The sequence below is a fragment of the Schistocerca cancellata genome, unplaced genomic scaffold (genome assembly GCF_023864275.1).
Source record: "Schistocerca cancellata isolate TAMUIC-IGC-003103 unplaced genomic scaffold, iqSchCanc2.1 HiC_scaffold_1092, whole genome shotgun sequence".
Taxonomy (NCBI): domain Eukaryota; kingdom Metazoa; phylum Arthropoda; class Insecta; order Orthoptera; family Acrididae; genus Schistocerca; species Schistocerca cancellata.
This window is the reverse complement of record NW_026047091.1, coordinates 1,514,569-1,527,523: the sequence shown is the minus strand read 5'-3', so window position 1 is coordinate 1,527,523 and position 12,955 is coordinate 1,514,569. Positions and strand designations below refer to the sequence as shown.

The 12,955-nt window shown below is 43.5% G+C and overlaps 1 protein-coding gene across 1 annotated transcript in view; it reads left to right on the top strand.

The window, feature by feature from the left end:
• The window catches only part of LOC126154493 (dipeptidase 1-like), a 1,598,597-nt gene that overhangs the window by 1,374,547 nt on the left and 211,095 nt on the right, over positions 1–12,955 (top strand). The window contains exon 11 of the mRNA XM_049916146.1: positions 6,101–6,185. Within this exon, the coding sequence (XP_049772103.1) occupies positions 6,101–6,185 (85 nt within the window). The remainder of the gene's footprint in view (positions 1–6,100; positions 6,186–12,955) is intronic.

Here is a 12,955-nt window from a genome sequence, read left to right as displayed (position 1 = left end):
AAGTGTCCAATTAAAGTCTTTTGACTTAAAAGTTAAATTAAAAAATTTATTAAGAGACAGTTGATTTCTCTTCAAGCCATTCATTCCAGCCACTAATTATCCATAATAGCAGTTCCATTTTCACGCAGGATATTCTCCGCTTCTTCAAAACCGATTACGAGGATTCTTTTGTCAGGAGCAGACCGATAGCCAATTTTCAAGCTGTTGCCTTCAGTTAACCTGAAAGTGTCTTTGCTCAGGTTACTCTCCGAAATAAAACCAGGGTTCAGGGACGTCCCAATAGCTCCTCCTCTTGCTCTAAATGAAACCCAGTCCTAGATTTATCATTATTTGGTACATTTGCGGTTTAATCTAAACTTTTATCTTTAAAATATTGAAATTCCCTTTTAAAAAATTGAAGAACGGGCACTGTTTTTTGTCCGCGTTCTCTTTTCCCGTGGTTATGCGTTCGTTTTTTAATCTACACATGTTTCATCAGGTAGGCATCACTGGTGCCGTCCAGGCATAATTCGGACATACGCAATTATTAAACGGCTTCGGCACTTATCCCGTTCGAAATTCACGCACGACCACTTCGTACACACATCACTTGTTCATCCTTGAGAAGACACGGTTCCTTTTCATTTTAATTATTCCCATTACCCACACCGTGTAGAATTCAAGTAGCGTGCGAAACTGCACGTAAACGAAGGCAGTCGCCGAGGGCATCGCTTGACGGACGGTGCCACATCAGCTGCTGGTGAACGACTGGAGTAAGTCGGCAGTGGTGGAGGCTATGGTCGGACTCACCACGTTGCAAGACCGTTTGGTCGGAAGTGGCACGGCACCTGTGGTCGGGGAGTCCACGTAGTCATTGTAGGAATGCAGGTGACTGGCTGTTGTTGTAGGTAAACACGGATATTGTCTTTTATTGTTCATTCACTTCATGCCTTCGTAGGGTCAATTTCTGTAAACACATTTTCTTTGGAATGTTACTTTTTAATTGCTAAGAACGATAGGTCTAAATATGTAAGTATATTTTCCGTGACTAATGAGAAAAATTACAATTGTTCCACATTAATGTAAGTACTTACATAAAAGAAATCAATACATCTACATTTAAGGTTTTCAGTTGTTTGTGTTCTGCCAATTCTCGAGTAATTTTACTGTTTTCATTCGTTACTTTGTAGGATAATGCCATGAACAATAAACACTTTCCACTTCTTCATTCTTTCCTTTTAATTTATTCTTACTAAACTCAGTAAAGAAAATTAAATAGAATTGTATGTTACGTTAATGTGGAATGAACAGTAAGAATTAGTTTACACCTGGATCTTTACTGGAACTACCAGTAGCTATTCAAACCCATTACAGTCTGTAGGCATTATTCGTGAGATATGTAATTTTAATTGTTGCTATATTTGTATTGCTCTGTCTGCTTTTCTATATATTCAACATTTAACATCAATGTTAGAAACATCTGTGTTCTGGAATCGATTATTATCAGCCTTCGACGTTTTTGGATCAAAGATGAAATCAAAGTCAGCATCGATATTTTACCAGTGTAACAAATCGGTAACGGGTGGTGGAATCTGCTACTGCAATAATAGTCCTGGAGTCCACGTGGAGCTCATTGTACGACGAGGCGCTTTCATGCCTCTTAAGTCAGTCCTTAGAGTCGTCTCGTGCAGTTTCGTCACAGGTTTAACATCTGATTTGGCTCATGGTCCAATACACAATGACGAAGTCGCTTAGAAAATTGCAGTCATGTTCCCTTTTGGAAACATGAACAGACGGAAATAAAAGTCGCAGCACCAAAAAATAATTAATGTAGAGAAATTAAATTTGTCTAGGTAACATATTTAAGTGATTGACGTTGCAAGATCACAAGTTAATGTAAGCGCGAGATATGCCATTGCAAATGTGAAACGTTGATACATTAATAACCGGTGCATGTTGAACGCAAGCATGCAACAGTGCATGCACTGTGTTGTTTTATGGAGCCCAGAAGTCATTTTGTGGGATGGAGTTCCATGTCTGTTGCACTTGGTTGGTCAATACAGGGGCACTTAATGCTGTTTGCGGATGAGGCCGTAATCGTCTTCCGATGATGTCCCTGTTTGCCCAGTTGGAGACAAGTGTGCTGATCGAGCAGGTCAAGGCAACATGTCGTCGCTCTGCAGAGCATGTTGGATTACAACAATTGTATATGGGCGAGCGTTATCCTGTTGGAAGACACCCGTGGAATGCAGTTAATGAATGGCAGCACAACGCCTCGAATCACCATAGTGACGTACGAACTGGTAGTCAGGGTGCGTGGGGTAACCCCGGGCAGTGCTCCTGCTGGCATACGGAACCGTTTCCCAGTCTGGTGTGTCTAGCATGAAGGCAGGTTGCTGGCAGGTCCTCAACTGGCCTCTTCCTGACCAACACACGCCCATCACTGGCACCGAGGCAGAACCAGCTTTCATCAGAAAACACCGCAGACCTCCGCCGCCTCCTCCATTGAGCTCTCGCTTCTAACAGCCGTGACACCGAGCGAGGTGGCGCAGTGGTTAGACACTGGACTCCCATTCGGGAGGACGACGGTTCAATCCCGCGTCCGGCCATCCTGATTTAGGTTTTCCGTGATTTCCCTAAATCACTCCAGGCAAATGCCGGGATGGTTCCTCTGAAAGGACACGGCCGAATTCCTTCCCCATCCTTCCCTAATCCGATGAGAACGATGCCCACGCTGTCTGGTCTCCTTCCCCAAAACAACCAACCAACCATCTAACAGCCGTGTACCGCAAGTCTCTAGAGGAACGGAAGGTTCCAAATGATTGGAAAAGAGCACAGGTAGTCCCAGACTTCTAGAAGGGTCGTCGAGCAGATGCGCAAAACTATAGACCTATATCTCTGACGTCGATCTGTTGTAGAATTTTAGAACATGTTTTTTGCTCGAGTATCACGTCGTTTTTGGAAACTCAGAATCTACTATGTAGGAATCAACATGGATTCCGGAAACAGCGATCGTGTGAGACCCAACTCGCTTTATTTGTTCATGAGACCCAGAAAATATTAGATACAGGCTCCCAGGTAGATGCTATTTTTCTTGACTTCCGGAAGGCGTTCGATACAGTTCCGCACTGTCGCCTGATAAACAAAGTAAGAGCCTACGGAATATCAGACCAGCTGTGTGGCTGGATTGAAGAGTTTTTAGCAAACAGAACACAGCATGTTGTTATCAACGGAGAGACGTCTACAGACGTTAAAGTAACCTCTGGTGTGCCACAGGGGAGTGTTATGGGACCATTGCTTTTCACAATATATATAAATGACCTAGTAGATAGTGTCGGAAGTTCCATGCGGCTTTTCGCGGATGATGCTGTAGTATACAGAGAAGTTGCAGCATTAGAAAATTGTAGCGAAATGCAGGAAGATCTGCAGCGGATAGGCACTTGGTGCAGGGAGTGGCAACTGACCCTTAACATAGACAAATGTAATGTATTGCGAATACATAGAAACAAGGATCCTTTATTGTATGATTATATGATAGCGGAACAAACACTGGTAGCAGTTACTTCTCTAAAATATCTGGGAGTATGCGTGCGGAACGATTTGAAGTGGAATGATCATATAAAATTAATTGTTGGTAAGGCGGGTACCAGGTTGAGATTCATTGGGAGAGTCCTTAGAAAATGTAGTCCATCAACAAAGCAGGTGGCTTACAAAACACTCGTTCGATCTATACTTGAGTATTGCTCATCAGTGTGGGATCCGTACCAGATCGGGTTCACGGAGGAGATAGAGAAGATCCAAAGAAGGGCGGCGCGTTTCGTCACAGGGTTATTTGGTGACCGTGATAGCGTTACGGAGATGTTTAACAAACTCAAGTGGCAGACTCTGCAAGAGAGGCGCTCTGCATGGCGGTATAACTTGCTCGCCAGGTTTCGAGAGGGTGCGTTTCCGGATGAAGTATCGAATATATTGCTTCCCCCTACTTATACCTCCCGAGGAGATCACGAATGTAAAATTAGAGAGATTAGAGCGCGCACAGAGGCTTTCAGACAGTCGTTCTTCCCGCGAACCATACGCGACTGGAACAGGAAAGGGAGGTAATGACAGTCGCACGTAAAGTGCCCTCCGCCACACACCGTTGGGTGGCTTGCGGAGTATAAATGTAGATGTAGATGTAGACACCACTGAAGTCGCAAATGGGGGTGCTTTAGGGTCAGTGGAATACACGCTACAGAGCATCTGGCTCTGAGATATCCTTGAAGTAACCAATCTGTTGAGTCACTGTGGTGCCAACTGCTGCTCAGATTTCTGCTCCAGACTCGGTACGATGCGCCAGAGCCGTCACGGCGAACACAGTGGTCTTCCCTCTCGGCAGTGCCACGTGGTCGTCGGGGGTCCGGTCTTGTTGCGGATGTACATTGTCGTGACAACCGCTGCCAGCCGTCATGTATGGTGGCTACATTCCTTCCGGTGTTGGTAATGGCATCTTTGCCACCTTAAAGGCATTCTTAACTAACATCGACTCATCACGTCCAATCTCAAAACCAACTAACGCTCATGACCACTGCAGCGTGTAATTAAAGCAAACCTGCTTTGCATCCTCATGGTGGCGCTACTAGCGCCATTCTTACGTGACTGCAGCGAAATCCCTACAGACATCATTTTCCAGATGTAGAAACACGCGTACCAACTTTCGTTTATGTTGCACAATTTTTTCTCGGTTTGAAGATTTTATTCCGTTAGTGTATGATGGTGTCTCAAATGAAAATCTTTAAGGACTGATGAAAGAAATGAAAAATGTCTTTGATAGCTAGAAGTAAGCGAGTATGTGCGAAACAGTGTGTTACCTATTCAGAACGTGGCAAAACCATGCAGATGCACACAGTGACAACGTAAAGATAGCAACTTGCACCAGAGATGGACAGCGCTCTGCCATTCGGTCTCTTCATTGAGAATCTTCATTATAGGTGTTAATGTCAACTGCAGAATGTAGTATCACTTTGGTGGTCTATGTTCGCTACAGCAGTAAATCTACGAACGACATTAGAAGTTTACTAAAGATGTTAAACCCGTGATTGTTGCCCTATGTTCGGGTTGATCACACTGCGGTGTTACGTTATCAATCCACAAAATAGTTCAGGCTTCACAAGAAGAATTGCAGAGTGTAACTAAATGACATTGCAGGAATTGTAGAGATTAGTCATGGCTCGGCGCACCACAGCGTGCATAGTGTGGTCCTTCCGACAATGTATGTGCAAGTTGGGTACCTGGATAACGCTCTCTCGAAGCGCCACAACTTAGGTGACACGCTCAACATGAAAGTATGCTTTTCTTGTGTATATTGCCACTGTATAGGATATCGGGGTCTTCTACCATTAACTTGAAACAAAGAGAGTAAGTAAACAGTGGCGCCATTTCCGTTAACCTAAACCACAGGAGTTCTGAACACAGTCTTTAGTGATGCGGGATGGATATGGTGTCCCATTTCGTACGACAATACCTGCATCGTGTGTGAGCACTACACTGTCGCCACGCACTGCTGTTACTACTGTATCACACCGAGACTCCTAAAATCACGTTCAGCATATAATCTAATCGAAACTACACAGGTTGCTACCTGTAGGTGTTCTGTAAGAACATAACGATCCACTAGCAGAAGCGTGAAGTAGGAGCGTCTTCCACATCTAACAAATTCACCAGTACTTTCCTCGAGTGATTTCTGCGTTCATTGACCACGCAAAGGAGCAGCGACTAGGAATAGTTCTGCTGTGATAAAGCATATTCCAAAACAACCTCTGTTTAGCGGGTATTCAGACACATTGTAGGAGTATGTGAATCTACATTTAGAATGCAGGAGATTATGCTGAAAGCTAATGCATGCTTGAGTACATACGCATGTGTTCAGTATGGAGGTGAGTGTTTTTGGAATTAGTTGCTTACCAAACTCACTCATAAAATAATCTTTGCAACTCATGTATGTATTTCGTTTTACATTTATCGTCAATGAAATATGTTTTAAAGAAAACGTAACTTCGTGGCCTTATTACTATTGCTGTAGGAAAAGCGCGCGCTGGCGATGTGAGAGTTGTGAGGCAGACGGCTTGTCCGCAATCTGTTGCAGGCCATCAACGGCGGCATCGTGATGGTGAGCTTCTTCAACAACTTCCTCAGCTGTTCCGACAGCGCGTCGCTGCATGACGTCATCGGTAAGTCGCCAGCCACGGCTTGCCTCCTCCTGTCCGCACAGTTCGGCGCTGAGGCTGAGAAGTTCGCGAGCCGGCGTCGCTTTGCCTGAGCGCCGGCTCGGCTCGGACCAGCTCTGAATACCGCTCCCAGTAATTGTACTGAAAGCAAAGTTACCTGCGCGCTAACGGCCAAGCGTGGTAATTACACACTGCGTTCCTAAAACAACTAAGCAAAGAACCAGTATTTACAAGTTAGACAGCGTGGTCACTATCTGCTGCAAGTATTTAAATATTCATTTTTTAAATTCAACCGTCTTTTTCTTGTTGCAGTCTGTATTTATCAACGTTGAAGAAGCGTTTCGCCTTTTGCGTTAAGGTGCCTTAGTGAATTTGATCTTGAAGAACACAGTTTTGTTTTTATATGGAATAACTACACGTTAGAAAACAGATGACGCCATAATTTTACATTAATAAATTATTGCTTACAGTTATTTTTTTGATGCCGACATCTGCGTATCCTCACATCAGTCTGACAAAACAGTTGCGACACTCCGTCTCGTTTTTGTTACCCACCACTCCGTCTCGCTTTTGTTACCCACAGCGATAGCAGCGCTCCATGCGGCCAGCAAGTGACACTACTGAAAAAGAAATCGAATGATTGAGAATACTAACGTTTTTACCCATAAGCAACATACACACTGGGAGGTACGAAACGGTACAGTACAGGACAGACTGCTTGTGCATGTCTTGTAATGTACAGATATACAGGGTATTACAAAAAGGTACGGCCGGACTTTCAGGAATCATTCCTCACACACAAACAAAGAAAATATGTTATGTGGACATGTGTCCGGAAACGCTTACTTTCCATGTTAGAGCTCATTTTATTACTTCTCTTCAAATCACATTAATCATGGAATAGAAACACACAGCAACAGAACGTACCAGCGTGACTTCAAACACTTTTTTACAGGAAATGTTCAAAATGTCCTCCGTTAGCGAGGATACATGCAGCCACCCACCGTCGCACGGAATCCCTGATGCGCTGATGCAGGCCTGGAGAATGGCGTATTGTATCACAGCCGTCCACAATACGAGCACGAAGAGTCTCTACATTTGGTACCGGGGTTGCGTAGACAAGAGCTTTCAAATGCCCCATAAATGAAAGTCAAGAGGGTTGAGGTCAAGAGAGCGTGGAGGCCATGGAATTGTTCCGCCTCTACCAATCCATCGGTCACCGAATTGTTGAGAAGCGTACGAACACTTCGACTGAAATGTGCAGGAGCTCCGTCGTGCATGAACCACATGTTGTGTCGTACTTGTAAAGGCACATGTTCTAGCAGCACACGTAGAGTATCCCGTATGAAATCATGGCGGTGAATCGAGGAAATAGAGTACATACTGACGAAATTAAATGAGCTCTAACATGTATATTAAGCGTTTCCGGACACATGTCCACATAAAATCTTTTCTTTATTTGTGTGTGAGGAATGTTTCCTGAGAGTTTGGCCGTACCTTTTTGTAACACCCTGTATACTGAATGATGTTATTTTTGTCTAATAATAAAAAATTCCCAGCAAACACTAGAAGCCATAACCTTTTGCAGAAAGACGCCGTGTATCTTCCCAGCAAAGCAGAGTATTGTTCACTACACTTTCAACTGATTCAGTGAAGTGGAATGTAAGAAACATACATGGAATATAATAACTACATTATTTAAGGTTCTAAATATCCTACCATAAATGTAGCGTAAGGGAAATATCACACAGACGTAATAATAAACCGTCAAATGCAATAAAACTGTTTTCCAACACAAAAGAAACTAATAGAACAATTTTTGCTCAATCTGACCCACAAACGACAAGAGTCTTAAACACACTCTCTTTTGAAGCAAAACTAATTATATTTACAAAAATATTCGTGTATTGCAAAGTCGAATGAAGTGTAAGAATGGGTCAATCATTAGACTCCATGAAACAGTTTTAAGTGTCAAGGAAATTGCCTATGACAATTGCAGACAGACAATAAAAGAAATGTTGATTGTCATGCGTGAAATATGTGTTTATATTCTCTTCCTTTCAGCAGAATAAGCTGCAAATCTACACATATTCAAAAGTGTTTCTTCATGAATTAAGAGTAGTCTGTTATTGAATCAGTGTGATACAGTTGTTTTTACATGTATTTTACGACAGTTCATGTCTCTTGGTAATTTACTAATGCATGGAATGCAAAAGCATAAGAACTATTTCTTTAACTAATTAGAAAATAATTTAAACCAAACATTTTCCTTACAGCACATGTGACCGTCTGCGTTCTGACCGCTCGGAGCGCTAGTGTCGCTGTAGCTTTCAAACGGTAACAGCTTTCGCACCTGAGAATATGGTAATAGGTTAGAGGCCTCGCTCTCATTTCACGGTTAACAGTCGACACATTTTGATGCTACGTCTTCCTGTTCTGTGGTTTTCATATTTGTAAGCTAACTGCTGTGGAACACCCTTAAAGATCTTGCTCTAACTGCAAATTTTTCTTACGAGACCTGTGGGTGATTTCTGTCGTAACCACTTGTTCAATTGGGTTTCCTTTTCTATTTCGTTTGTGTAAGTGTTACCGACCTTATTAAGTAACACCTGTTCGTTTCGTTTCTGTTCTCCTCCCCCCCCCCTCTCTCTCTATCCATCTATCTAACTATCTATCTACGTATTTACTTATATACAAGATTATCCCCTGATGTCTAGTAGAACAGATCTGTTTCACAGTGGTGAAGGTGAACATGCGCTTATACCTCTTAAGGCTAGCATTTCAGAGCCCATGCTTCCTAAATATCTTTTTGTTGTTTTGGTCCACACTGGCACGTCTGAAAGCTGTCTAGCAATACCTGTGCCCACAATTATATTCCACTGTAAACACTGTCACACGTATCAGAAAGATTTTCGCTTACAACTTTCGACTCGTCCGTTATCGGACCAGGGTCTCTTGCCTCAAATTGATACATTTGTTTCTTCTCCATCATTCCTGAAATTCTGTAATATCAACACAGTATCTTTTTTTTCTACTTCAGAGATGTTATCATGATGTTAAGATATTTTGAGCGAGTAGGATTGCCGCTACTTCCGGTGGGGGCTAAGGAAATTTCTATGTGGCTCTAATATGTCTCACCGAGTTATTCGGATGGATTGGTTAGAGGTTATCTGGAGTGTGTCACAGAACCATGAGAGGAGCGTGGTGATGTGGCACTGTTCTGATAATCGCTTGTCAGTGTGTTGTCCTAGAATTTTAATTATTAATGTGAATAGTCAGTTATATGTCGTGAGCTCTTGGTGATTCAACATGGTTTTCATTTGGGCCTTTTCGTAGTAATTTCCTCGCTACATTAGGAGGAGCCTTTACTTGTTTACTCTCGGTTTTCGCTTGTGATTGTGTTCTGTGAGGTGCTCTATAGCATTCACATTGTTATGGCTCCATGGTGGACGTGTTTCAAATGCAGAGGAGTCTTATACTATACTGGTGACCAAAGTTAAAACAACAAACGCAGATTTTGCAAGGTTGCGTTTATTTTGCCACGAAAATGTGTAGAGAGGTGATAGTAAAGTACAAACAATGTAGAGAATGCAGACCATAAATAACTACTCTATGCATAACTGTACACAATATTTTTCTTCGTTTTTTTCCAACTTAACGGATCTGCACGCACATTTCGACAAATGGTTAACGTGCTCAAGTGGGGTGTGACCACCTCTGGCAACAATAAAGGCCTGACAAGGATGGACATTCTGTCAATGATGTCATCAAGCTGATGTTGAGGCAATAACGCCCATTCTTACTGCAAAGCTGCTCGCAAGTCTTGCAGAGTGGTTGATGGATGCTGACATGATGCATATAATTGTCGTACATGAAGACGAATGCGTCGCCAAATACTGCCGATACGGTTGCACTTTCGGTCGGAGGCTGGCATTCACGTATCGTACAGCCGGTACGGCGTCTTCCATGACCACCAGCGGAGTACATCAGCCCTACATAAAGCCACCCCAAAACAGCAGGAAATCTCCACATTGCTGCACTCGTTGGACAGTGTGTCTAAGGCGTTCATCCTGACCGGGTTGCCTCCAAACACGTCTCCGACGATTTTCTGGTTGAAGGCATATGCGACACTCATCGGTGAAGAGAACGTGATGCCAATCCTGAGCGGTACATTCGGCATGTTGTTGGGCCCACCTGTACCGCACTGCATGGTGTCGTGGTTGCAAAGATGGACTTCGCCATGGACGTCTGGAGTGAAGTTGGGCATCATGCAGCCTATTGGACTCAGTTTGAGTCGTAACACGACGTCCCGTGACTGCACGAAAAGCATTATTCAACATGGTGGCGTTGCTGCCAGGGTTCCTCCGAGCCATAATCCATAGGTAGCGGTCATCCACTGCAGTAGTAGCCCTTGGGCGGTCTGAGTGAGGCACGCCATCGACAGTTCCTGTATCTCTGTATCTCTTCCATAAGCGAACAACATCGCTTTCGTTCAATCCGAGACTCCTGGACACTTCCCTTGATGAGAGGCCTTCTTCCAACAAAGTAACAATACGGACGCGATCGAACCGCGGTATTGACTGTCTAGGCATGGTTGAAGTACAGACAACACGTGTCGTGTACCTCCTTCCTGGTGGAATGTCCGGAACTGTGAACCGCTGTCGGACCCCCCCCCCTCCCCCCGTCTAATAGGCGCTGCTCTTGCATGGATGTTTACATCTTTGTACGGGTTTAGTGACACCTCTAAACAGTCAAAGGAACTGCGTCTCCAGTACAATATCCACATCGAGCGTTTATCTTCAAGAGTTCTGGGAACCGGGGTGATGCAAAAGTTTTTTTGATGTGTGTAATGAAAAACCAGTTTTCACAATTAAACTACTAGTCCCACGAAATTGTACTTGTAGCATAAACTGGCTTTTCACTTCCTCTGGGCCAGAACCGTCTTTGCAGCCAGAAACATCTAAAGTTGTCATCCCATTGACCTTCCGTCAGCAGGACTGTCTCATAAGTCTTCTGTACGATGTATGACGTCATGATCTCTTCATTGTCCTTCAGGATGGAATACAGGTAATTAGTATTAAATAGTAATGGCGATAATGTCGAACGCTTGTATGTTCGTTGCATTCGGTTTCCCCGCCAGTCTAAAAAGATTCTCGACTATATTAAGAAAAGACAGAGAGAAGTTAAGATGGCAGTTTCAAAGCTTGAAATGTTCTACGTACGCACCTCTCTGCCTTCCGCACACTTGAGTAAAACGCTCGAGTTCGTCATACAACCGTGTGGAACTGTGAGAAAAGTCCTTCTTTGAGAAATTGTTCTCGTTCGACACGTTGAATTGCATGTCGATTATGGTCAAAGTGTTGACCATTGACGTGCACTTTGTCGGCGTCTCCCAGGTTCGTATTGATAACACCAAAACTAGTAACCGGTGATGATACTTCCCGGAAAAGTACTGCAAGCGTTTTGCATTTCAGTCAATTCGCAGCATGCGTCCACAAATCGATTTTGTACCGCACTCAAGGCATGCAGCACAACCTGAGCTCAAGGTCTTCCCATCTTCAAATTATTCTGGAGAACTTATTCAACACTATATTTTGAGATCTTGCTCGTTTGCGATTTGTTACGCAACAAAGTGACATACAACGGCCACACGTAATTGCTAAATAGCGATGGTCGCAAGTGACCGATCGAATGAACATCTGTTGTTTATGGTTGTTAGCTGAAGCTGCCTCTGTTGTTACCACGCTGACGTCACTTGTATGTCGGGAATATTTTGATTCGACGATATATAGGGCAATCAGAAAATGTGTGAAATGCTTGTAGATATGTTACAGGTCAGGTTGCACTGAGACATAAATGTTAAGAAATAAATTTGGTACGTTGCTCCGTTTCCGAGTTATGTAGCATTGAAGTTAGCCAATCAGATCGGCGCGCGCGTAAATTCAGGTTTCAGCTAACGAGACACAGCCAGCTCTCGTTGGGCAACGCCGCCCCTGGCAGGCCGCTTGAATGCGAGCGCGCGACGATCTGATTGGCTAACTTCAATGCTAAATAACTCGGAAACGGAGCAACGAATCGAATTATATCTTAAAATATATGTCTTAGTACAACCTGCCCTGTAACATCCCTACAAGCGTTTCACACATTTTCTGACCACCCTGTATATTGCTGCATGTTGAGGTAACTGTGGTTAGTACCTTTGGTGAGACTCATTCATAACGTTCTTCAGTTGGTCCTTTTCTTTTACATGAACAAAAGCTTCACTGCTACCTGTACTCGAACAAATTATACGTAATGTTCAACTTCAGGATATCGCTAATAAATCTTCAGGGCTTGTTATCGTTCTACATCAGTGGTGTCACACTTCTGAACAATCCAAACAACTAAACGTGTGCGCTACTAGAATGGGGCGTGGATGGTGAAGGAGACCGGTAACGGCATCTTGTCGCTTCAAATGGACGAAACTGACAGTCTTTCGCAAACATCAGTGCGTTCGGTGTAGTTCTTTAGTTGCTCAGCAGTCTTCTTTTTACAGTGTTCTATTTTAAATACAAAGAACAGTCAAATGAAAAAAGTAGGTCAAATGTTTATTATTTCAAAAGTAATTGCCATACCTGTTAATAGATTTACCCCACTGTGAGACAAGACCGTCAGTCTCTCAATGGAAAAAAGTTGCAGGGGCAACAGTCTGGATGATTGACTGATCTGGCCTTGTAACACTAACCAGAACGGCCTTACTGTGCTGGTACTGCGAACGGCTGAAAGCAAGGGGA